This window comes from Macaca thibetana, chromosome 8 (assembly GCF_024542745.1).
Source record: "Macaca thibetana thibetana isolate TM-01 chromosome 8, ASM2454274v1, whole genome shotgun sequence".
Classification (NCBI taxonomy): Eukaryota; Metazoa; Chordata; class Mammalia; order Primates; family Cercopithecidae; genus Macaca; species Macaca thibetana.
Window position 1 is genome coordinate 28,465,718 of NC_065585.1, and position 26,402 is coordinate 28,492,119.

The following is a 26,402-nucleotide window of genomic DNA, read 5'->3' on the forward strand; positions in this document are numbered from 1 at the left end:
TTTACATTAGAAACTGAGATTTATAGGAAAGGCAAATCAAGCATGATTTTTCTATAACAGAAATGTCTTAAAATAGTTTTCATTGAAGCCCCACGTGAAAATTTCATTTTAGGGTTAAACTAATTTCATTTAGGGTTAAGTACTAGGAAATGTTTCACCTGCTTTAAGATCTGATATTTGTCTCCCTTTGGATATGAATGACCATGTTTTCCTTTTTGCTTTGATTTGGCTTGGAGCCGAATTGTATGTTTTAAGCAGAATATCCATGGCCTGATTCACTTTGTTCAGGTCTCTCTCTGCCTCTCCTTCAGTTTCTACTTTCTATATTCTAATTTAGATGTTTTGTGGTTCTGGTACTACTTACCACTTGTATCGTTTAATGCAAGCTACCTCAGGTCCTTTGTGGATGGGGCAGAGTGTGCACACATGCACACAGGTGCATGCACACACACGTATACTTTCCCAATAGTTGTGACTTTTTTCAAGTACATTAACAGCAATCACGTTTTTGAAATATTCCATTCTTTGGGAATATTTTCAGCACCTCTGTCCTAACATTAATCTAGTACCTGGGAAATATGACAGGAGGTGTTACTTGTCCTCGTGAAAGAGCCTATTACATAGTGTAATTTTTTTTTTTTTTTTTGTCTAACACTAAAGATTCTCATTTTGTCTTCTAACATACCATGCTCTTAATTGTAGCAAGAGGTAGCACTGGTCAGTAAGCTGTTCTTTATGTGAGAGTTCTTCATGGTGAGCCCTTCCAGGTAAATTCAGTTTGTTTGTATAAACACATCTCAAATGACACACAATTAACTTCCTGATGGCTCTCTATCTTCCACTGTGTATATGTGTTTTCATGACCAAGGCCATAAATATATTTATGTATTTCAGATTCATATAACCTCAAAGAAATAAGATCTCATGGTTTTATTTCATGATTTGGTTAAGAAGATAATATAAATTTGTTATAGGATGTAAGTGTTATTTTGTGTGAAGAATCCAATTTGTTTCATAGAAGACTTCTTGAGACACAGGAAAACCTCAAAATACCTGATTTCTAATAATTGTCAAAGTTATTGCTAGTTTTAAAGATAAAATAGGGCAACAGTGCCTGCCCCCACCCAATTCCCATTCCATTATCCCCCAGCTTGGCATTAAAAAAAAATTTTTTTCAGAATTCATAAACACTTCAAAGAAGACATTAAACCACCCACGATTTTAAAAAAATTTCTGTAAGATTATTAAGAAAGGCAGTATTTTTGTTACTTCTTTTACAATACAACAGATTAGTATCTAGGTAGAATAGAACTTACATTGGACACTTCATTGTGAAAAATTGAACTGTTACTAAAATTTTTTAGCAGTCACAGGTTGGTATTAATAACATGTATTAATTGAAACGAGATGAATACGTGGTACAGACTGGATGCAGAGAATATGGACGTTTTAAGAAATTTGTGTACTCCATAATTCTTTCCACCCAAAGTAGACTCTTATTTAATTCTTTTTTCAAATGCACATTCTGTTTGCCTAAGTCTACATCTGCTAGTAGCTTTGAATATTGCCTGAAACGTATGTGCAGCTTGGCAAAAAGTCTGATATGAAGAGGAAAGCACAGAATAAAGTTTGTCTTGTTAAATAATGGCACAGAGCCTTCACTGTTCACAGCCTAGTGCTCACTCGTGTCCCATGTTGCAGCTGGGAAGGAGGCCTCTAATTATATTCTTAAAAGTCCTACTTTGGTTAGCTCTCATGCCAGAACAGATAGGAGATTTTTATGCATTCCACCTCCCTGTCGTATTTGTTGAGATCATTGGTTTGTTTCTGGGACATTGTGGGGTTTTGTTTGTTTGCTTGCTTTTTAAGCTATTTGCATCTCCTGATTGAGCTTTGTTTTTTTGCTGCAAAAAAAAAAAAAAAAAAAACTAGATCTGGTCTCTGTTCAGTCTATATACCTGTACAGGTCATCTTTGATCTAAGCCAGTATTTAGTTACAAAGTAGTCATGGCACAAGCCTCAAATAGTAACATAGAATGCAGCGTTTTAGGAGTTTGATTATGTATTTGTGATAATTATCAACTGTAGTATTTAACAATCTTTGGTGGTGGTTTTATCACTTAAAATTTTACTGGTACTGCTAAATTATTGATTAATTTAATGTCAAATATACACAAGATGTGATTTCTGAAAACCTAGAAATTTGTGTATTTCTCTTGTATTTGTGCTGTGCTTCAATGATTCAGAAATAATTTACTGTATACTTCCCCAATAGGAAGTAATGAGGCTCTCAAAATGGGTGGCTGGCTAGCCTTTGGAGTCAGAGTCTGAAGTCATAGCTATGGTAAACAGCTTTTCTAAAAGGATTTCAATAATCATGATTAGCTCATTAGAGTTATTGTGAGAAATACAAAGTTAGATAACATGTGGAACAGTTAGCAGGAAGTCTGACATAAGAAGTGTTCACTAAGTGGTAGTTTATTTCTCTGTGCCTAGCTCTACTCTTTCCCTGCAGGCTCTGTTTATTTTAGAAATAATTTTATTGTATTTTTAAATAATTTGGATTTATTTGGTAAAATATTAAGTCATTAGATGGTAGATTCTTAAATTGTTTTTAATTTTTAGAAGTTAAATGACTTTGTTCATTAAGAGTTCCCTAATAACATATCTGCAAAACACTTCTTTTTTCTTGATCTACTGGACATATCTTGAGTTTTTGAGTTTGAATAAGCTCCATTTTTAGTTTTCTACTTAATCCTCATCCCAGCCTATCCATCGGTGGCAATTCTTTGTTCCTGTTTTTCAGTGAGAAATTGTATTTCACGAGGGCTTACTTAAAATAATACAATAAAAAAGATGATTTTTTAAAAATGAGGATGAAGAATTGAAGGTGAGAAGAATGCTGGTTAGTTTTTCTGCTGAACTGAAAAGCGTCTACTCTGTTGTCCTTTCCAGTGATCTTCAGGAGCACTTGGATCTCATACTCTTGCTTGGTTGGTTGCCATTGCAACTCCAGATATATATAACATTTAAATGTAAGACAGCATATTATTTTCAGTGTTTTCATATGTGACGGTCAAACAAGAGAAATCCCAACAAATGTGGTTGATATTTGAAAGGGATAGTTATTGGACAGTTCACCTCAGTTAAGACAGATTAGCTCTAGGCACTTTAAAATGGACTGTTTTGCAAAGAGGTTATCTGGAAAAACTGAATATGAATATACTGGTGCTGAACTTCAAGCAGTTATTCGGTGTTGTAAAGCAGGCTTTCCTTGCTTGGGACATGTGTACCAATTAAAACAATTGCAGAAGTTGAAGAGATTTATAAAACTTCTCATTTTTATAATCCTTCCAAATTTTATAGCACCAGCTCAACTGCATCCAAGTGTGACTTTTTGTATTAGTAGTTTCAGTTGGCTTAATAGTAAAGACCAGTTTGTCTTTTTTGTTTGTTTGTTTGTTTGTTTTTTGAGACCGAATCTCGCGCTATCGCTCAGTGCACTGGTCATGATCTCGGCTTACTGCCAAGTATCGTGCAGTGGCGTGATCTTGGCTCACTGCAACATCTGCCTTCTGGGCTCAAACAATTCTCCCACTTCAGCCTCTCAAGTAGCTGGAATTAACAAGCGCCTGCCACCATGCCCAGCTAATTTTTGTATTTTTAGTAGAGATGGGTTTTCACCATGTTGGCCAGGCTGGTCTCAAACTCCTGACCTCAAGTAATCCACCTGCCTCGGCCTCCCAAAGTGCTGGGATTACAGGCATGAGCCACGGCCCAGCCGACCAGTTTGTCTTTGAAATTTATGTGTTGCATACTACTTTTCCTCAGTGGGGATGTTTGCTTTTTTGTACTAAGAATGCCTAAAAGGTTATTTTCTACTAAGTCCTTCTCTTAAACATTATGAATTTTAAAATAGTTCTCCCTCCCTAAAGGATTATCCTCTTGCCATTCATCTTTGGAAAATTTCTCCAGGAATATTTAGACATTAACTCAGAAGAGAATGTCATTGGTTGAAATTGCTCTTTTGACTTCCATTAAATATGAGAACTTTAGAACAAAAATTGAAGCTTGTCTAACCCTGGACCAACTCTGCAAATTTGCCAATCAGTGCCTGTTTCTTCATTGGTCTGCATTAACACAGCAGTAGGCAACTGGCACTTCGAGTCAAGGAGCCTTTTTTTCTTTTCCTCCTCCTTTTTCCTTTTGTTTCTTTGGACATGATTCTCTTCCTTCTGAGGTGTGAGCCACTCCTGAGCCTTATTTCTCAGGAGTGAAATACCCTCCTTTTAAAATCAGCCAGAAATGTGAGGACTGCCTGCATATGAAGAGGCAAAGAGCATTACCTCACAGTCACCAGTGCCTGTGGGCTGTGACATGGCATCATCATCACAAGACAATTCCAGGTAGGCAGAGGCTTCTCCCCTCCCTTGTTTTATCTGTTTTGTAGCCAAACTGGGTCTCTTGTGCTCACCTTACATACCCACCCAGTGTAACTCCTGAGAGAAACTAGCATAGCCGCAAAAGCAAGGGTGTTCATCCAGGAGATTGGAATCTGGAACGACCATTTCTTACTTCCTGTGTAAAACTTAACCGGCATGTCATCATTTCACGATTGTTCCCTTGTCCCTACCATAGTCCAGAGGGGTAAATACATGTCAGCTGGTGTGGCAGCTTAGCTCCATTGATGGTGCCTGCCAGGAGCATGGTTTTGACACAGGTCACTGGGACAGTTGCTGTTCATTTAGTATCCCTACTTAGGTTTACCAGGAAGCTTTTGCAGGAGTTGGCTTTCTACTTTTTGAAAATTTGAATGGGAAGAGGAGGAGAAACTGGGGGTGAAGGGAGATGGGATTCAAAGAATGGGGACACAGACCTGAAAGTCTACAGAGATAACGCAGTTCACATGGCTGTTTGTGAGTTGTGTCTCTTGTTCCTTGACTTATAATAAACAGAAACAGTATTATAATTTTTTTTTACCTTATTAAATCAAAGTGAGCTCTTTTCTTCAAATATTGCATTTTTTGGCGCTTCATGTGAGCAGTCATGGTGAGAACTGGGCCTGTGTGCACTGTGGTTCATTTCGGAGCTCTAGCATCCGCAGCCCCACCTTTTTAAGACTCACTTGTGGACTGTTTAGGTCCTTTCTTTATATAATGCCTCTGAGAGGGCACTTAAAAAAAAAGTTTTGTTTTAATTTTAAAACTGGAGTGGTAAGTCCAAACCAAGATAAAGAATCTCCTGGCACTTTACGTAGATTAGGCCAACACATACATTGTTTATTAGTGAAATTCTAGTACATTGTACATTTTTGAAGTGATTTTCTTAATTGACCAATCGTTGCTCTTAGCCCCTTTATTCTGATATTTAGGTGATATGAAAAACTCTTAACGACTTATAAATGTGTCCAAAATCTTGCAAAATGTTTTGTCATATTCTAAACCATGGAAGAGGAAATGGAAATGCTCACCTCATTCCTCCTAATAAAGAAGCTGATCTCTCTTTACTCCTCAGTCCCCAGAAATATGTTGGAGCAGTGGTATCTCCACATGGCTATAGGTTTTCTTGACTTTCTTCCCTAGTTTAGGGGAACACTTCATTTTCATTCTTATCCTTATCAGAGGTGCTGCAGAATAGGTAAGACTGTGGATAAAGAAGAAATTTGGAAGTTTGCTACTAATCTTGGAGATTTTACCTCATGTATCCTGAAATGCCGTTAGAGAATTTCTTGTATTCAAGCTGTTTGAGGAGAGACTTAGCAAGATTATAGAATATTTTTCAGAGGAATGTATTTTTATTTTAAATCATAATACATGCTGGAAGCCCCTCTAGCTAATATAAAATTCTTTATTTATAATTAGTATATCCAATGAACAATGTGGAATAATAGCGTTTTGACTGGGATTGGGTTCTCAGATCTCTTTGGAGATGGGAAAATTAAATATCAGAGAAGAATTGTTAACTGTACAGCAAGATCCTCACAGGGGAAATCTCAGAGCTGGCATGAGAACCTCAACCTCTATATTCCAAGTCTTTCTTTTCTGCTATTACACGTTGGCAGACTCTAACCTCTGCTTATGTTGTAGCTAAATTGAATACTAATATGTTTCGTAAGTATTGATTTAAAAAAAAGATTTTTTAAAATCTTACTTGTTCTGTCAGTTGTTTAATAATCTCTCCTCTTCCCTTTCCCTTTAAAATAAATAGCAAATTTAGTTTCAGCTCCCATTTTACTTATAATAAACTGGGACTTTTCTCTCGTAAATTAAATTTAATTAAAATTTATTAGCCAAATCAGTGATTTTACTCTGATTTAAAAGAATTATGGAATTTCAAAACAGAAGGAGATCATAGCAATGATTCTGTCCCACTTGCCAAATTTATGTGGTTGATGTGAATCTGTTAAACTAGCTGGGGGGGCGGGGTGAGGTTCCTCTCACATGCTAGAGAAATAAAATATGAAGATAAAAAATAATTGGTGTAAGATTATCATATTTCATAGTGCTTTTTCAAGCTATCATATTATGTATAAAATAGATTTCTAAGGTAGAAATGGTGGTTTAGAGTATAGCATAGATTATATGACTTTGTTTTTGTATTTTATTCATAAATATACAGAAACACTGGCTTAGTATATAAAGTGTCTGGTATATTAGTATCACCTTCTCCCCCATACTCTTGGTAGCCTAACTTCCTCTATATTAACACTGGTTTTTCTTTTTATGAATGAATGAGCCCACTTTCAAAACAGGCACTTAAACTGTGTGCATCTTGACAATAGTGCAGCTTCCAGCTCTGTTGCAACATTGCCATAGGCTTAAGAAAGTCTCTTCAGATAGTGGCAAAATAACTTTTTTTTTTTTTTAGCTTTTCTACATAGCAAAAAAAAAAAAAAAACCTCAAAAAACACACAATTCTTGAGCAGTTGATGAGTTGACTGCCATCTTTTAGCAGGAGAACTGTAACCTTCCTTGGGATAAGCAGATTTATAACTTCTTCCCCTACAAGTAATGAAAAATCAGACTGTGTCCATCTGAGGAACACTCTTTTATACTTTATGATCCTGAGTCTTGTTGGCTTTGTAAAACTATAGTGCTCTAACCAAAAGAATGACAGATGTATAACTTTACTTTTGCTAAAACTTGAGTAAGAATTTTGAAAATGAAACAGGTTTCAAGTTAAGCAAATACATTTACTCAGCATGGTCATGTGTTCATTATAATAGAAAGAGTTTGAGGCCGAATCCAGTGGCTCATGCCTATAATCCCAACACTTTGGGAGGCGGAGGTGGGTGGATCCTTTGATCCCAGGAGTTTGAGACCAGGCTGGGCAACGTGGTGAAACCCCATCTCTACAAAAATACAATACAAAAATTAGCTGGGTGTGGTGGTACCCACCTGTAGTTCCAGCTACTTGGGAGGCTAAGTCAAAAGAATCACTTGAGTCCGGGAGGCGGAGGCAGCAGTAAGCCAAGATCATGCCATTGTACTCCAGCCTGGGCAACGGGAGTGAAACCCTGTCTCATTAATAATTAATAATAATTAGAAACATAATAAATAATAATATTAATTATTAATAATAATAATTAATAATAATAGAAGTAGCATGGCTATTATGTTGACTATAAAGCTTTCTCCTGTATTATATATTTGTTGTGCATTATTGTGCTATATTGCTTTTTAAAATGTCATTTATTATATTGTTTTAATCTGTTTTTCTGGTAATGCTGCTTTAATATAGTATACATTATAGTCATTATACATTGTAGTCATTAATTTGACAAAAAGTAAAAGTCACTAAAGCTTTTCATTCTATACATGGTCATTAAAATATAACTTTATTCTAAGGAAAAAATAGTGTCTGTTACTTAACAAAGGAACACACAAACAAGAAAAAATAATTCTTTAAAAAATTTAGCATATGCAGCAGGGGGCACCAGATGAAGGCAAAAATGTATTCTTGTATTTTGAATCAGCTGCAGCCTGTATCCTCTTCATATATAAGCAGTGTGGTTGGTAGTTAATTGTTTCCCCTTAGTTTTCCTAATGGTTTTAGTTTTTCAGCTCTAAAAGCTGTGTTGAACAAGAGATTAATAACTCTTCCTCTTTTATTCAAATGAAACTTCTTACAACCAACCAATTTAGTAATTATACAAATTTTTCTTAAACATTTACTATTTTGAGAGTTTCAAAAAGGGGAGTAGAAGCCACATTTAATAATTCTTTTGTTACAACAAGGCATTAATATTGTGTGTTATACATTTTCTGCAAAATATTTTTTCATTAAAGAATAAAAGGAAACCTGATTATTTAAAAGCCTAATTTTGTTTTGCTTTATATATGAATTGAATGAATTTTAAATCTGGACTCCTGTTCCCTAATGCTAATAAATTGTTATGTAGACATTTGTTTCCAAAAAGGCTTGTTTTTAATGTTAGTAACATCATTAAAAAGTTTTTTCTTTTAATTTCCTCTTCCCCATCATCCAGTCCAATATCAGATGGAAATGATGCGGAGCCTTCGCCATGTAAACATTGATCATCTTCATGTGGGCTGGTACCAGTCCACATACTATGGCTCATTCGTTACCCGGGCGCTCCTGGACTCTCAGTTCAGTTACCAGCATGCCATTGAAGAATCTGTCGTTCTCATTTACGGTTAGTAGGAGGTTTATTATTCTTTTTTTCCCTTAATATTATTACTACTATTTTTGCTTTCTGTCTTTTTTGCCTCTAAGAGCAGTCTGGCAGGCCTTCTCAAGTAAATACCAACCCTGTTTCTGCAGCAGCCTCAGCAGCAGCTCAGTCTAGACAGGGTTTCCTTCTTTCTGTTTATTTTTCTTGCTATCAGAGCCCTGATGTGTACATTTTGGAATGCTGGAGTAGCTGCTTCATTTTTATTCCTCCATCTCCCCTCCCTCATTGAAGGGGCTGGTGGAACTAGACCAGATGTCTTAACAAACCCCGATTGCTAGAGTGTCTGGCTCTGTACGTGACTGACCAATCATAATACAGTGTGCCAAGTTTTTTTTATACCTCTGACAACAGTGTACAAAACCTGGACTGTTTCTTAGCACAAAGATTTTTTTCTTTTCGGCCTATTTAATGGTGTTTCCTCAAGCTCTCCAGACCAGATGTTCTGTGCTGTATCAGAACTGTAGGCAATTTAACAGCTTTATAGCCTTCCCCCTCCCCAAACACTCACAGTTTGCCATATCTGGCAGACTTGCATATAGTTTCCAGCTGAGAAGTAAATGTAACGTCCTGAGTATCTGTCAGAAAAAATACTAATGAATACGATCAATCTTATGAGCTGCCCCAAAATTGTTTCAGTATGTTAACAATTGGATTACAGTAAAGAACAAGTTGTTAAAGTGTACTTATATTGGCTGGAAACATTGCATCATCAGACCTTGATGAATTTTCCACTTGTTTCAATCTATTTTGGTTTTCATTTTATCACCTATTGCAAAAAGTTTCACTGTGTTAAGTTTCAGACAACATGAATGTTAACACAGGTTTTAGGCGAATATTGGCATGCCAGAGCTGTTATCATGCAGCAAGTGCTAAGCTCCCTTACGCATGGAGTGTTTCAGCGGTTAGTTTTGACAAAATTAGTTTCTCCAAAAAGACACTTCTGTGATAGCAGTTTAACTTGAATGGTTTTTACAATCTGTTTTAACGAAGAAATGTGAACAGTGATTATTAGGATGGATACATTTTGTGTGCAGGGCTATTCATTTTAAGTTGAATGAAGAACTACCCAAGTATATGCAGTGGATTTTCATGTTTAATATTTATCAGTGATTTCCTAATTATACAAGATGTCTAGAACATATGATACATTTAATTTTCAGCAAGATTACTGATTCTTGCTGAGGAATGAATTTGAAAATAACTCTTGTATGTTTAGTTTTTGACAGAGGAAATTACTCTATCATAAGTAGCATAGATAGAGGTATTCCTGCATTTTCGAGTGCTACTTGCTATATAGTGGTTTGAGTCTGCTTCAAATTGTGTTCTGGTTGTTTATTTTGATCTTTATTTTGCAAAGATTGTGTGATATGCAACAGAATGTGCCTAGAACCAATGCTCTTCAAGCATGGTAGTGACAAAATTCTTAGTAATTTGTTTCTCTTTCCTTGTTTGAGATCCCATAAAAACTGCCCAAGGGTCTCTCTCACTAAAGGCTTACAGACTGACTCCTAAACTGATGGAAGTTTGTAAAGAAAAGGATTTTTCCCCTGAAGCGTAAGTGTTTGGGGGCATCTGGTAAAGGGTTGGGTATTTTTCTGTTAAGATTTTTCTTTGCCACGTCTCTTGCATCCTCGGTTGTGGTGCAGTAATGCTTTTGCCATGTGGACTGTAGAAGTTTTCTGCATGCCAAGTGCTGCTTGCTCTATCCCTTTCCGTGTTTAAATTATTCTTTAGGGAATGTCTCATCTGTTGTTCTCAGCAAGGGTGAATTCAGTTAGAATGGGAATTAATTAGCTACTGGATTCGAAGAAATAAATGATTGAATAAAGGGAGGTGGAAAGAGTGATCAGTGGCTGTCCGATTGTAAGCTCTGTGTCAGACTGGTTGTGAGCTGTGTGTCTTATTTTCCGAACCCTTGTTTAATGAGGGGGTGGGAAAGATATAAATATTTTAAGAATTTGTTAAAGAATGTGGCTTATTGGCAATTTTATGGGTGACAGGTATGCAGAGAATTAATGGATGGAGCTGTTTTGGGATCCTATTTAATGGCATTGTAATATTTACTTTAAATCAATTAAATACTTAGAATTCTTCCATTTTCTGTTAATTATAGAAATTTTTAGTTCCTGTTGAATCAAAATTAATGGCTTTGACTTCATGCAGGACAGTTCATCTCTAGTTTCCCATTTGGCTCCTAAAAAGTTAAGGTACAGAGAATTTTAAAAGAAAAATCCTCATGGACAATTCCTGGATGTGGTAGCTATAACTAAACTATGAGAAACTGTGTTCTTGGCGTGTTCTAACTATTGTATCTGGAGTCTCCTTGAGTGTTCTGCTACTTGTTAAACTCTTAATTGAAGAGGCTTTTAAAATGAACTTTTCAAGAAATAGAGTATTTCTCATTTCTAGCTATTTTAAATTAAGTTGTAGATGTAGGTTGTGTAGCATAACTTACTGTGACATTTACATTTTAGTATCAGTGAAATTTTAAAGATACCTGATTACAAAGAATGAGTAGTTTCTTCTGCCAAGAATCTTATTTTCTGGGCTTTAGCTCAAATTCAGATCATTTTCAAAGTTACTCAAATGACCTAACTTATGCTTGACTCTGTAAAACTCTAGTTTCTCTACTTTTTTTTTAAGAGTGTTAATGAAACAAAGATCTTGGATAGGGCCTATAATTAGGTAAATTTTATGAAATAGTCAATTTAGCACCTACTTTTGACCATCAGACTAAAGTATTTTTAACATGCTTCACAGTTTGAAAAAAGCAAATATCACCTTTGAGTACATGTTTGAAGAAGTGCCGATTGTAATTAAAAATTCACATCTGATCAATGTCCTAATGTGGGAACTTGAAAAGAAGTCAGCTGTTGCAGATAAACATGAGTTGCTCAGCCTTGCCAGCAGGTAAGTGGCCCTGCCTAATCAAAAGTCCCATTTTTTAGAACTTTCTGCAAAAGATTCTTTCACATAAACTTTACCTGTGAAACAAGAAAACAATTACTTAAGAACATTTATAGGTTCTTAAAACCTGTATAACATGGAGTAATAGTCTGGCCTTGTTAGGATCTCAGGGAAAAACGCCAAACTGATCATATGAAACAACACATTGTTTGAATACTAATTGCTCATATTAGAAGAACCCTCTGCTGCCTTCTTTGCTGTATCATTTGTGCTTTGATAAGGTCAGTGCCCATGAGGGAGGGCTTTTTTATATGGCTCAGCTTTATTTCTTGTACACAATCCTAAGAGGCTTAGGGTATTATGTCTGGATGTTTAATAATGCTCAGGAAAAGAACAGAAATGCGTTTTTCTTTTACTGGCTGTACTTGCCCTTGTTCAGATGCAGACTCTTGCAGTTGTAAAGTTCCAGTTGTTTGAGTTTTCAACTAAAATTTGAATTTTCTGAACCTTATACTGGCTTCAGCTATTTTAGTTGGTGATACGATTTCCTCCAGCATAACTGCCTTAGCTATCTAGTTGCTGAGATAATGTTTATTATATTTGTAAAATGCAGACTGAGGTTTCCAAAAGGAAGTATTGTTCCCTTTGTGAAATTAATGTTTATTTCCCCCTTCATCTATTACTCTTAACAGAAATGTGAATAGAGCCACATGTATAGCTCCTCTTAAATGCCCTTTGAGCGTTATGTTAGTGATTATTTTGTCTGTGGTGGAAGGAGGCTAGCAGCAGACCTGTGGAATGAAATTAAATGGTCAGAGTAGGTAACGAATCAATATATGCTTGTTGGCTGAAAGAAACAAGGTGTGTTTTCTTAAGCAACCAGTTTGGAGCAGACTAAATTATTTATCAGATTTCTAGTTATCTTAGAGACTTGTTAAAAAAAAAAAAAGTGTACAGACGTTGTACTTCCTCGAGATAAGGCAAGTGGGATGAACCCAGAAGGGCCAGAGATATCAGTGTTCTTCTTCATGCTCTGGCATGGGTAGGACTGTGGGTGAAGCGCCACCTTCCATTGCATTAATCGATCAAAAGGCCACAAGAAAGTCTTAACAGGGCAGGGAGATGGACGATGAATGTAAATGGAGTGCTGAGTAACACAGCCAGGTTGCAAGGCTAATTTGGCACCGAAGAGTATACTGTTTGACTGCAAACATATATTCATAATAGTCCTTTAATTTGTCTATTTTAGAAGGTCATGTTTTTCTTTATTGTTTTTACAAACACACTCGGCACACCTGTATTTAAAGCGTTTAGCTAAGAACCTTTTTCAGCATACAAGGTTACAATTTGATGTATTAAGTATATAGTTATATAATAATTTTAAATTTACTGCATGAAAGCTTTTGCTTACATAATTCATGTCTTCACCTTTTCCCAGGCTTCCTTTATTGAGCATACAAAAGAAATACATCCCTGATGGTGCTTTAACTTTACCAATGAGCTGGTCTGTAATGTCCGTTTGTCCAAAGCAGCATTTATAATAACCAAGAAAATGTTCTGAGTTTGCCCTAGCAATTGAGACCTAGACAAATATTTTATTATAGTTTTTGTCTTCTGTATTTTTATGTAAACGAGGAAAAGAGGCCCCATTTCTTTGCTTTCCATATGAAATTATTGAAAGTGTAAATTCGTGTTCTGTTAGGAGGAAGAAGAATGAAGCAACCTTGAAGCAGTGCGTTTTTGCTACTAGACTCTTACATTGAACCAAATCGATTATAGTATTTTAGAAGACAGAAAGATATGTTTTGTACATCTCAGTTTTTAATTTCTAACAGTAGTTGTGTGATGATGGCTCAGGCCAGTTGCCATTAAAGTTTTTATAAGAAACCTCATCAGAAATCTTTCTTATGCAGGTGCTTAAACTTGGTCTTTCCTTTCAGAGCCTATACATGGGCACTGGTTTCTTTGATGTGACTGATAAATTTGTTCTATGTGACAACTAAAACATACTGCATTTGCTTTTGTTGAAAAATTCTAATTTTTGATTTTCATTTTATTAGGTGGAAGTTCTAACAATAGTTATTCCATGACAGCCTTTATTAGTTTTTAAAAATGTGTAACACAGGCGTTCAGCTTTTCACACATATAAAACAATTCTGTTTTTATTTCCTCTTTTAAAAAAAGTAAACTAAGGGTGGGCATCGTACATTAAGGATTATAAGCATAAATTGATACTGTAGCCAGAGCAGACTTAACACTTCATGTGCTGGTTCACATCTGTTTAAGTTATCTGTTTTCAGTTCTTTATTTGCTTGGCAATAAAAGAAAAGGCAATGTTACTGAAACTCCTAACAGTAAGTCCCTGTTTCAGCATCCTAGTTAAACTGGTACTGAAAAGATTCTCACAAAGTTGGTCTTGGTAGTGGTCTGATTTTCTGTCAGTGTTAATTTCTGATGCCACTTTAAGGCCTGTAGTACACAGATTTGTGTGTGTGTGTGTGTGTGTGTGTTTCTGATTTGTTTTTTCCGAAGAGCATTATCATAATATAAAAGTTATGAAATACATAAAGTCCACATATTTGTGCTTGTGGCAGTGTTCTTTCACAATAACTTCATATACTTGCAGCAGATAGTATTAGTACTTTATATTAAAGACTTTTCTGGTAGAAACAGTGGGTCTGTTTTAGTAGTGCCTTTCTCATTACTGTAAACAACCTCCAAGAGTTAAGGTCTGGGTATAAATAATAGATTTTTCTCTGCATATGACAGTACCTCTCCTGTGCTGTTATTTTTTCCCTACTGTCACTGCTTTCCCCTTAACCTCCCAGCCACAGCATTGGTGACGATCTTTTCTTTCTTTGATTTCCTTTTGCAATTAATGACATAAATGACTTAACAACTAATCACGTAGCTAATGACATTTCTTATACTTAACATAGCCCTTTGGGCTTCACGTTCCTCATTGGTAAAAATGAAAGGATCAGAAATCTGAAGCCGGTGCCCCCCGTCTTCTTGCGTTCTCAGGACCTCATTAGATTGATGTACTCCTTCCTTCTTCATAGATTTTCAGTTTCTTTCTATACTAGTTTTTTTTTTTTTTTTAAATCTTTATAGGCTTGTTTTTCCAATTAAAAATTTATTTTTAAATTTTCATTTATTTATTATTATTATACTTTAAGTTGTAGGGTACATGTGCATAACATGCAGGTTTGTTACATATGTATACTTGTGCCATGCTGCTGTGCTGCACCCATCAACTCGTCATTTACATCAGGTATAACTCCCAATGCAATCCCTCCCCCCTCCCCCCTCCCCATTGATAGGCCCCGGTGTGTGATGTTCCCCTTCCTGAGTCCGAGTGATCTCATTGTTCAGTTCCCACCTATGAGTGAGAACATGCGGTGTTTGGTTTTCTGTTCTTGTGATAGTTTGCTAAGAATGATGGATTCCAGCTGCATCCAAGTCCCTACAAAGGACTCAAACTCATCCTTTTTGATGGCTGCATAGTATTCCATGGTGTATATGTGCCACATTTTCTTAATCCAATCTGTCACTGATGGACATTTGGGTTGATTCCAAGTCTTTGCTATTGTGAATAGTGCTGCAATAAACATACGTGTGCATGTGTCCTTATAGCAGCATAATTTATAATCCTTTGGGTATATACCCAGTAATGGGATGGCTGGGTCATATGGTACATCTAGTTCTAAATCCTTGAGGAATCGCCATACTGTTTTCCATAATGGTTGAACTAGCTTACAATCCCACCACCAACAGTGTAAAAGTGTTCCTATTTCTCCACATCCTCTCCAGCACCTGTTGTTTCCTGATTTTTTCATGATTGCCATTCTAACTGGTGTGAGATGATATCTCATTGTGGTTTTGATTTGCATTTCTCTGATGGCCAGTGATGATGAGCATTTTTTCATGTGTCTGTTGGCTGTATGAATGTCTTCTTTTGAGAAATGTCTGTTCATGTCCTTTGCCCACTTTTTGATGGGGTTGTTTGTTTTTTTCTTGTAAATTTGTTTGAGTTCTTTGTAGGTTCTGGATATTAGCCCTTTGTCAGATGAGTAGATTGCAAAAATTTTCTCCCATTCTGTAGGTTGCCTGTTCACTCTGATGGTAGTGTCTTTTGCTGTGCAGAAGCTCTTTAGTTTAATGAGATCCCATTTGTCAATTTTGGCTTTTGCTGCCGTTGCTTTTGGTGTTTTAGACATGAAATCTTTGCCCATGCCTATGTCCTGAATGGTACTACCTAGGTTTTCCTCTAGGATTTTTATGGTATTAGGTCTAACATTTAAGTCTCTAATCCATCTTGAATTAATTTTCGTATAAGGAGTAAGGAAAGGATCCAGTTTCAGCTTTCTACTTATGGCTAGCCAATTTTCCCAGCACCATTTATTAAATAGGGAATCCTTTCCCCATTTCTTGTTTCTCTCAGGTTTGTCAAAGATCAAATGGCTGTAGATGTATTATTTCTGAGGACTCTGTTCTGTTCCATTGGTCTAAATCTGTTTTGGTACCAGTACCATGCTGTTTTGGTTACTGTAGCCTTGTAGTATAGTTTGAAGTCAGGTAGCGTGATGCCTCCAGATTTGTTCTTTTGACTTAGGATTGTCTTGGAGACGCGGGCTCTTTCATATGAACTTTAAAGCAGTTTTTTCCAATTCTGTGAAGAAACTCATTGGTAGCTTGATGGGGATGGCATTGAATCTATAAATTACCTTGGGCAGTATGGCCATTTTCACGATATTGATTCTTCCTATCCATGAGCATGGTATGTTCTTCCATTTGTTTGTGTCCTCTTTGATTTCACTGAGCAGTGGTTTGTAGTTCTCCTTCATCCCTTGTAAGTTGGATTCCTAGGTATTTTATTCTCTTTGAAGCAATTGTGAATGGAAGTTCATTCCTGATTTGGCTCTCTGTTTGTCTGTTACTGGTGTATAAGAATGCTTGTGATTTTTGCACATTAATTTTGTATCCTGAGACTTTGCTGAAGTTGCTTATCAGCTTAAGGAGATTTTGGGCTGAGACAATGGGGTTTTCTTATACAATCATGTCATCTGCAAACAGGGACAATTTGACTTCTTCTTTTCCTAACTGAATACCCTTGATTTCTTTCTCTTGCCTGATTGCCCTAGCCAGAACTTCCAACACTATGTTGAATAGGAGTGGTGAGAGAGGGCATCCCTGTCTTGTGCCAGTTTTCAAAGGGAAAATTTTTCCAGTTTTTGCCCATTCAGTATGATATTGGCTGTGGGTTTGTCATTTTAAATAGCTCTACCGAATTTATTGAGCGTTTTTTGAGGTACGCCTTTTTCCATCAATACCGAATTTATTGAGCGAACCAGCCTTTTTAGCATGAAGCTTTTTGATGGGCTGTTGAATTTTGTCAAAAGCCTTTTGTTCCTGCATCTATTGAGATAATTGTCTTTGGTTCTGTTTATATGCTGGATTTGTTTATTGATTTGCGAATGTTTAACCATTTGCCTTGCATCCCAGGGATGAAGCCCACTTGATCATGGTGGATAAGCTTTTTGATGTTTGTTGCTGCTGAATCCGGTTTGCCAGTATTTTATTGAGGATTTTTGCATCGATGTTCATCAGGGATATTGGTCTAAAATTCTCTTTTTTTGTTGTGTCCTTGCCAGGCTTTGGTATCAGGATGATATTGGCCTCATAAAATGAGTTAGGGAGGATTCCCTCTTTTTCTATTGATTGGAATAGTTTCAGAAGGAATGGTACCAACTCCTCCTTGTACCTCTGGTAGAATTCAGCTGTGAATCCATCTGGTCCTGGACTTTTTTTGGTTGGTAGGCTATTAATTGTTGCCTCAATTTCAGAGCCTGCTATTGGTCTATTCAGGGATTCAACTTCTTCCTGGTTTAGTCTTGGAAGAGTGTAAGTGTCCAGGAAATTATCCATTTCTTCTAGATTTTCCAGTTTATTTGCGTAGAGGTGTTTATAGTATTCTCTGATGGAAGTTTGTATTTCTGTGGGGTCGGTGGTGATATCCCCTTTATCATTTTTAATTGCGTCGATTTGATTCTTCTCTCTTTTCTTCTTTATTAGTCTGGCTAGTGGTCTGTCATTTTGTTGATCTTTTCAAAAAACCAACTCCTGGATTCATTGATTTTTTGGAGGGTTTTTTTTGTGTCTCTATCTCCTTCAGTTCTGCTCTGATCTTAGTTATTTCTTGCCTTCTGCTAGCTTTCGAATGTGTTTGCTCTTGCTTCTCTAGTTCTTTTAATTGCGATGTTAGAGTGTCAATTTTAGATCTTTCCTGCTTTCTCTTGTGGGCATTTAGTGCTATAAATTTCCCTCTACACACTGCTTTAAATGTGTCCCAGAGATTCTGGTATGTTGTATCTTTGTTCTCATTGGTTTCAAAGAACATCTTTATTTCTGCCTTCATTTCGTTATGTACCCAGTAGTCATTCAGGAGCAGGTTGTTCAGTTTCCATGTAGTTGAGCGGTTTTGAGTGAGTTTCTTAGTCCTGAGTTCTAGTTTGATTGCACTGTGGTCTGAGAGACAGTTTGTTATAATTTCTGTTCTTGTACATTTGCTGAGGAGTGCTTTACTTCCAATTACGTGGTCAATTTTGGAGTAAGTATGATGTGGTGCTGAGAAGAATGTATATTCTGTTGATTTGGGGTGGAGAGTTCTATAGATGTCTATTAGGTCTGCTTGCTGCAGAGATGAGTTCAATTCCACTTTCTGTCTTTGATCACTCTAATGACAGTGGATGAAGTCTCCCATCAACTTGCTTTATTGAATTTTTGCATATATATTTAGGATAGTTAGCTCTTCCTGTTGAATTGATCCTTTTACCATTATGTAATGGCCTTCTTTGTCTCTTTTGATCTTTGATGGTTTAAAGTCTTTCAGAGACTAGTTATGTGAACCATCTGAAAGTAAATTGTAGACATGACTTTTAACCCCTAAATACTTCAGCATGCATCTCCTAAAAACAAAGACATTTAAACTTATGTCCCCCATCTCAAAAGAAAACTTATGAAAAGAATACTTTTTGATCTCATGCCATTAGTGTCCATCTCCTTTTGTCTTCTGCTGAATTTTTCTATTTATTTCATAATCAAACTTCTCGATAGAATTTTGATATCACTGTTTCCTCATTTCCCACTGATTTCCCAGTGATTGACAACAGTTTGTAGTGTTCCACCCATTGTATGTAGTAAGACCTCCCTCCAAAGTCACAAAAGACTTTGATGTCACTACATCACTGAGTAGTTTAGACTCTTCAGCACGTAATATGTTGATAAGGCCTTCTTCCTGAGATCCTTTCCTAGGAGCCTGTGAAACTATAGCTCTTCTGGGTTTCCCCTCATTTTCCACAGTGAACCCTCCGCTCATCTCTGTCCGTGTCCCTCAGGGTCTGTGTTCTCACACATGTACTCATGGGACGATTTTGTCTTACTCCTGTGACTTTTAACGCCTTAGTCTAGGACCTTATTTCTCTTCCTCATTACTTTCACAGTTTCCTGACTTCATGTTTTTGGCCTTTTCCTCTTTCAAAATTGTAATGATCTTGCTAAATGCAAATTAGATGCTCATGTTACTCCTTTGCTTAAAATCTTTAGCTGGTTTCCCACTGTCCTGAAGATAGATTCCAGACTTGTAGTATGTTTTTAAGTCATTGCACTTTGACCGCTGTCTGCTTCTCTTTTCCCCAGCCTTGCCCAATTCAAATACTTAAGTCTGAGTGAATTTAAATCAACTATTTAGAAATTAGGGTAAAACAGAAGCAAATACACTGTATCCAGAGAAGAATTGTTTTGAAGTTAAAAGTGATTTTAAAAATTACAACACAATAAAATAAATAAGAAAGAAGCACTTGATTCCTCAACAGGTGAAGTCATCAGACCATTTACTGGACGAAAGTTATCTAGGTAGTGCCAGGCTGGGATTAAAAGGTAAATTTACGGCCGGGCGCGGTGGCTCACACCTGTAATCCCAGCCCTTTATCCTTCTCGGTAAATGTAATAACCAGCTGCCAGAAGACTGGGAGTCACCCTCCATTCCTCTCTTGTGCCCCCTAGCAAATAAAGATTGCCTGCTATGCCGGGCGCCTCAGTAATCCCAATCTCTCGGTAAATGTAATAACCAGCTGCCAGAAGACTGGGAGTCACCCTCCATTCCTCTCTTGTGCCCCCTAGCAAATAAAGATTGCCTGCTATGCCTCCAGAATCTCTCTCAGTTCTGCTCACTTTTCTCTATGCTCACTGCCACCATCCTAGTTCAAGTCACCACAATTTCTCTCTGTAATATCACGATAGATTGTTTGCCAGAGGTGCAGTTTTTAAAATAGAGAAAAAATTGACCATTTAAACCCTTTTCAAACGTACACTTTAGTCGTTTTTAGTATATTCACAATGTTGTTCAACTATTACTAGCTCTAGAACATTCTCATCACCCTGAACAGGAACCCAAACCCATTAAGCTGTCATTCCCATTCCCCTAAGTCCTGGCAGCCTCTAGTCACTTTCTATCTCTACAGATTTGCCAATTCTGTATATTTTATAAAACAGAGTCCTGGCCAGGAGCAGTGGCTCATGTCTGTAATCCCAGCACTTCGGGAAGCCGAGGTGGGAGGATCTCTTGCGGTCAGGAGTTCCTGGCGAAACCCCATCTCTATTGAAAATAGAAAAAATCTAGCCAGGTGTGGTGGCACATACCTGTAGTCCCAGCTACTCGAGAGGCTGAGGCACAAGAATTGCTTGAGCCTGGGAGGTGAAGGTCGCCTGCTGCACTCCAGCCTGGATGATGAGTGAAACTGTCTCCAAAAAAAAAAAATTTTGTCTACCTTCTTTCCCATAGCAGATGTTTTCAAGGTTCATCCATATTGTGGGGTGTATCAGTACTTTATTCATTTTTAAGGCCAAATAACATTCTACTGTATGGATGTATAATATTCATCATTCGATGGAATTTTACATTGTTTCTAGTTTTGACTATTAAGAATAATGTAGCTATTAACATACATGTATAAGTTTTTGTGTGAGTATATATTTTTAATTCCCTAGGGTATATACATATTCATAGGGTATATTCGTAAGAGTGGAATTGCTGGGTTATTTGGTAATTTGGTTTAGCTTTTTGAGGAACCACCAAACTGTTTTCCACAGTAGCTGTATCACTTTACCTTCCCACCCCAATGTATGAGTGTTTTCATTTTTCCACATCCTCGCCAACACCCTACAGTAGACTTTTAACTAACCTCCTGGTTTCTCCTCTCCAGTTTATTTGCATAGCAGCAAAATGATCATTTTAAAATTTAAGCAAAATGTGTCATAAACATGTGCAACTCCAGGGTATCATTAACATTGCAGTTGTGAGGTCTCATTCACAACAAACTACATTGCTGGGGAGCTGTATGGTGCTAATGAGCTTCCCACATGTGCTTGTCTGGTCTTCCTGACCCAATCACTGTGCTCTAGCCATGCCAGGCCTCTTCTTTTTATCAAATCTGCCTAATTCTTGCTCATCTCAGGCATTCAGGACTTGTACTTTCTTTTGCTTAGAATATTTTTGGCATAGCTGGCTCATCTTTCACTTTCAGTCTGTCATCTCCTCAAAGAGATATTCTGATTGTGCTATCTAAAGTAAGTGTCTCTTCACCTCCCCCTTCTCTTTCTCCTCCATCCCTAATCAGTTATAAGATCAATGAAGATACAGAACATGTAATGTATGTCTTATTCACTGTTGTCTCCCTGTTTTCTAGTACTAAGGCTGGCACATAATAGGAGTTTAGTAAATATCTCTTGGCAGTTAATGAATGGGCACTACTCTTTAGAAGCTCGCTATTTTAAAAATATAGTAGCTGTCCAGGCGTTACCATGGTAGGAGGTAAGTTGCAGGCAGAAATCAATGAATATGCTGGTCATTGTGTCAATCATTACATCACTTTATAAAGCGATGTTGGTAACTGAGCTGCAATAGAAATTTCTGGAGAGAATAAGAAATATGAAAGACTGTACTACAGATTCTGGGAAAGGTAAGAGGAAAGGAGCCTGTTCATCAGGTTTTGTAGAATAAAGGTTGCCATTGCTCATTTAAAACCTTCTAGATAGAGAAATCATGTGCCAGATGTCATAATCTGTATGGTTCTTTCCTGTGACTACTGATTTAAATGTTATGGAATGCATTTGGGCAGGGGTAAGTTAATGAAAAGAGTTTGGGAATACTGAACTTGGTGTAAGAAATATGTATTATAGATGGCTCACTAAGTATGTTTCACAGTTCCTACCCTCACATACCTATGCTCTCTCAATAAGAAACTCAGCTGTTTCAGGTATCCCTGAGATTATAGTTGGAAGTTCGGTATGGAAAGTTTAGTAACAAGTTGACTCAGATTTTTTCCTCTGCCCTTGCTCTTATGCATATGTGTGCTCTCATTCTTTTAGCAAAAGCCAGTTCAAGTTCATATCTTAAAACTGTTTAGAGCAGTAGCAAAGCTATAACTTAAAGTAAGACCTGTCAGTATGTTTACTTTACATTTCAGCAATCATTTGGGGAAGAATCTACAGTTGCTGATGGACAGAGTGGATGAAATGAGCCAAGATATAGTTAAATATAATACATACATGAGGAATACTAGTAAACAACAGCAGCAGAAACATCAGGTTGGTATTGTGGAAAAATTCAACAAACATGTATTTCTAAGTTTCATGTATTTCAAGAGTCATGTTCAAAATGGCCTAAATTATCTTTGGTAAAGCACTGACTGTTAGCTAGTTACTCTATATTATATTTTTAAAAGATTATTATTTATATGGCATGTTCGTAACATGTTATTTACATGTTATACATAAACATACCTGTGTTAAAAAGAGCTATTATATTAAACTCAGATTGTAATGCCAAGGTTGTGCAAATAAGAGGTACATTTATTGAGAAAATAGAAGCAAAGACATTCCAGAATGTCACAGCACATTTCTTTACTAACTATAATTGGTATGGCAGTGGCTCATTGCGGCATAGTTAGCAATCTTCAGTTCATTTAAAAAACTGAGCAATTGTGATTAAGAGCAAGCAATTTTGATAGGAAATAATAGACCAACTGCTGTGAAGTAGATAGTATAATACAGACAAAAACCCTGAAATTATCCGAATATTCTCATATGCACACATCTATGGCTGTGGCCATTTAACCTTTATTCATATTGCCTGCAGGCCACATGGTTTTCACAGTTCCTGGAATATTGTATTTGGACTATACTGCTCTAAAGTGTTCTTAGCATTTGATTCATAGATAAGTTGATTCCAGAATGTTTATCTGTGAAAGTAGTATTTATATATGACTACTCTGTTCATTACAATGTACTTTAAACAGAGCATTGTTAAATATAGAATTCTAAGCACAACTAAGTGATTCTGAGAATGTTGTATTTTAATTTTTTCTTAATATCAGAGTTCATATATAATATATAGTGAAATTTAAAGTACTTTGTTTCTGCCAGCTTAGAATTGAGAAAACATATGTAAATCAGTATATATATATATATATATTTTTTTTTAACTGAAAAGATGGGAGTGGTTACAAATGTCTGATAAACTGAGAAGGAAAACAATCATCTCAGCTGGATTTCATTTTCCTGCTGGTTTTTCCTGTAGGTGAAGGACTCACCCAGGGTATCAAATTGAATATTTGTTTCCTATGAATACCCCATAATGAATACAGGAATCTTCACAAAGCAAGTTACTTTCCTTCACTAGAAAGAATTGTTGTTTCCCTTGATTTTCTTAGGAATCCAAAGACTAAATTTTTACTAGCCCACCTTGGTTTCTCATTACCTGACATTTTAAGGTTGTGTATGGGATATTATGTGCTTCACTGTTGCGAGCAGTCGTAGCTATTAGCTCTTATTGTAGTTGATCTATAAGTTTATAGTAAAAGTTTATATATATCCCTACTTTCTCTTCAGCGAATCATAGGAATCCAGAGTTTGAAAGTATTTGAAGCATTATCTGAGCTATTAATAGTATCCATCCTTAGCTATGGAGCTAAGGTACAGACGATTATCTGTTAAGAGTAGTAACGATAGGCCAGGAGTGGTGGCTCTTGCCTGTAATCCCAGCACTTTGGGAGGTTGAGGTGGGTGGATCATGAAGTCAGGAATTCAAGACCAGCCTAGCCAACATAGTGAAACCCCATCTCTACCAAAAATACAAAAATTAGCCGGGTGTGGTGGTGGGCGCCTGTAAACCCAACTACTAGGGAGACTGAGGCAGGAAAATTGCTTGAACCTGGGAGGCGGAGGTTGCAGTGAGCCAAGATTGTGCCACTACCCTCCAGCCTGGGTGACAGAGTGAGACTCTGTCAAAAAGAAAAAAAAGTTGTAACAGTAGTGAACATAGCAGTCTGTATTGTTATTTTAGGTCAATAGGAGTAAAGGTGAAAGAATTTCCAGTGTGGTAGTTCATTACTTAGTCATTAAAATTAGGATGAATCATTTATTACCCCATTGTCATAAATGGTAAAGAAACTCCCTTTACCTTACTAATCATGAGCTTTCCCTTTAAGCCCCCTGTTACTTACATAACTAGTTTTGTTTTCTGAATCATTAGTTATAGACTCTGAGAGCTCAGAGTGAAAACTCTAGACACTAGAGTTTTCAGCAAAGGAATTTTCTTCTACTATTGGCGTATTTAACTTCTTACACGTAAGTTACCAAGTGTTGCCGCTGATAAAAACTGAGGTTGTAATTCAGAGCAGTAGGGTTCTGTTGGTTGTGTAGCGGAAGGACGTCTTTTTTTTTCTCCTCAGAGAAATATAACCAAATCCTTTTCCCTTTGAATTTCAGTATCAGCAGCGTCGCCAGCAGGAGAATATGCAGCGCCAGAGCCGAGGAGAACCCCCGCTCCCTGAGGAGGACCTGTCCAAACTCTTCAAACCGCCACAGCCCCCTGCCAGGATGGACTCGCTGCTCATTGCAGGTATTGTTGCCCCGTGCAAAACCTGGCTGGTTTTGTTCATTGCTCGGGAAGCAGAAGACAGTGAGAAATTTACAAACAGAAAAGCACGCCATAAAAGCTAGTATATTTGAAATAGTTGCAGGATGAATTTGAATCTAGCACCTGTAATATCTGAAATCTAAGAACTTCTAAGAGTTTGTTATTTTGTCCAGATCCTTTCAGTGCTTCACTCTATGTTTCTAAACATTTTTGAGATGGCATTGTAAACTTTGTAAAATGAGTCCTTTTTCAGGGAAAGCCAGAAAAATTGTTTACAGTCTTAATGCAGAAGATCACTTAGCTCAGGCCTCTTACTATTCCTCTTCCAGCCCTGCCCTGTACAGTTGGTACTTGACTTGAATTTAGGAAATTATTTCCCTTATTTGGACTTAAATTGTGGCAGCACGAATATATTTCTGGATGAACTTTTTCTGGTTATACTTAATGTTTAATAGCACCTTTAATTAGTAGCGGTCCTGTGTCCTGTGCTAGGACTTGATTTTGAATGTATGGCATTCATGCCCTTATTTGGCTATAATCTTATAGAAATGCTAAATGCCATTTGATTCAATCAGACTTAACCTGTGAGAAGATTTTATCAAAGTGAAAATCCTACTCAAAAGCTCATTGGAAGTTTCTCAATTCTACTAATACGTTTGTAATGTGGGAGGAAATTCCAAATTCCTTAACATTTTCTAGTGTACATACAAATTAAATTTGGAAATGAGACACAATTCCTTCCCAAAGGTCCAATTCAAACAGAATTGAAATCCTTATATTTTGAAGAAGCGTGTAACTGATGTAACTGTTGGATGGATTAGATCATTAAAGACATAAAAAGCAATGATGGAGCCCTTTCTTCAAGTGAACTCTCTACTCTTACTCTGTCTTGACTCATAGGAAAACTCCTTAACATACTCAAAGCACAAACTGAAAACCTAACCATACTTGTTCACATCTGGGTCCAGTGGGTCTGGCTGGTTTGCAGCTCTGTGATGTATTGTTAGTATCTCCTTTCTATCTGTGAAGGCTAGTCAATGCTGTTTTCTCTGTTTTCTCAGTTGTACAGCATTGGTTTGATCTACTTAGTCAGTCCTTTTGACTGACAGCTCTTATGTCCTTAGGGCTGATAAGCTTTTGAGGAGTAGTTTGAGAACTTGTATTTCTTATCCCTTATGGAAAAATAAACTCTGGATTCAAAACAATATACAGGTGATTCTGTTTTATGCTGATTTTTCTGTTTGACTAGCTTTCTGGATCATTTTACAATTTGTGGAACATTATGGCTCTATCTCTTTCTCAAATGCGCAGGCCAGATAAACACTTACTGCCAGAACATCAAGGAGTTCACTGCCCAAAACTTAGGCAAGCTCTTCATGGCCCAGGCTCTTCAAGAATACAACAACTAAGAAAAGGAAGTTTCCAGAAAAGAAGTTGACATGAACTCTTGAAATCACACCAGGGCAACTCTTGGAAGAAATATATTTGCATATTGAAAAGCACAGAGGATTTCTTTAGTGTCATTGCCGATTTTGGCTCTAACAGTGTCTTTCTAGCCATAATAAAATAAAACAAAATCTTGACTGCTTGCTCATTTGATTTTAGATGTATTTTCTCTTTTTCTCTAGCTTACTTTTGTTTGCTTATACTTAATTTCTGAAAGCTAAAACAAGCCTTGACCAGAAGTTTCACCACTTTTGCTGCCTCTCAGGTGCCACCTTTCAATCCACTTCTCCCAACTACTTATCCCAGCTCCTGACTCAGAGACCCTTTTTTGAATTTTTATACTTCGCTGCTCCCAAATGAGCACCCCAAGAGATG

At 36.8% G+C, this 26,402-nt stretch overlaps 1 protein-coding gene across 2 annotated transcripts in view; it reads left to right on the forward strand.

The window, feature by feature from the left end:
* Positions 1-26,164, forward strand: part of EIF3H (eukaryotic translation initiation factor 3 subunit H) — a 122,692-nt gene extending 96,528 nt beyond the window's left edge. For both annotated transcript variants that reach the window (XM_050801499.1, XM_050801500.1), the window contains 6 exons: positions 8,489-8,656; positions 10,150-10,249; positions 11,456-11,605; positions 22,129-22,249; positions 24,431-24,563; positions 25,893-26,164. In XM_050801499.1, the coding sequence (XP_050657456.1) occupies positions 8,489-8,656; positions 10,150-10,249; positions 11,456-11,605; positions 22,129-22,249; positions 24,431-24,563; positions 25,893-25,990 (770 nt within the window). In that variant the 3' untranslated portion in view covers positions 25,991-26,164. The remainder of the gene's footprint in view (positions 1-8,488; positions 8,657-10,149; positions 10,250-11,455; positions 11,606-22,128; positions 22,250-24,430; positions 24,564-25,892) is intronic.
* Positions 26,165-26,402: the final 238 nt, after the last annotated feature.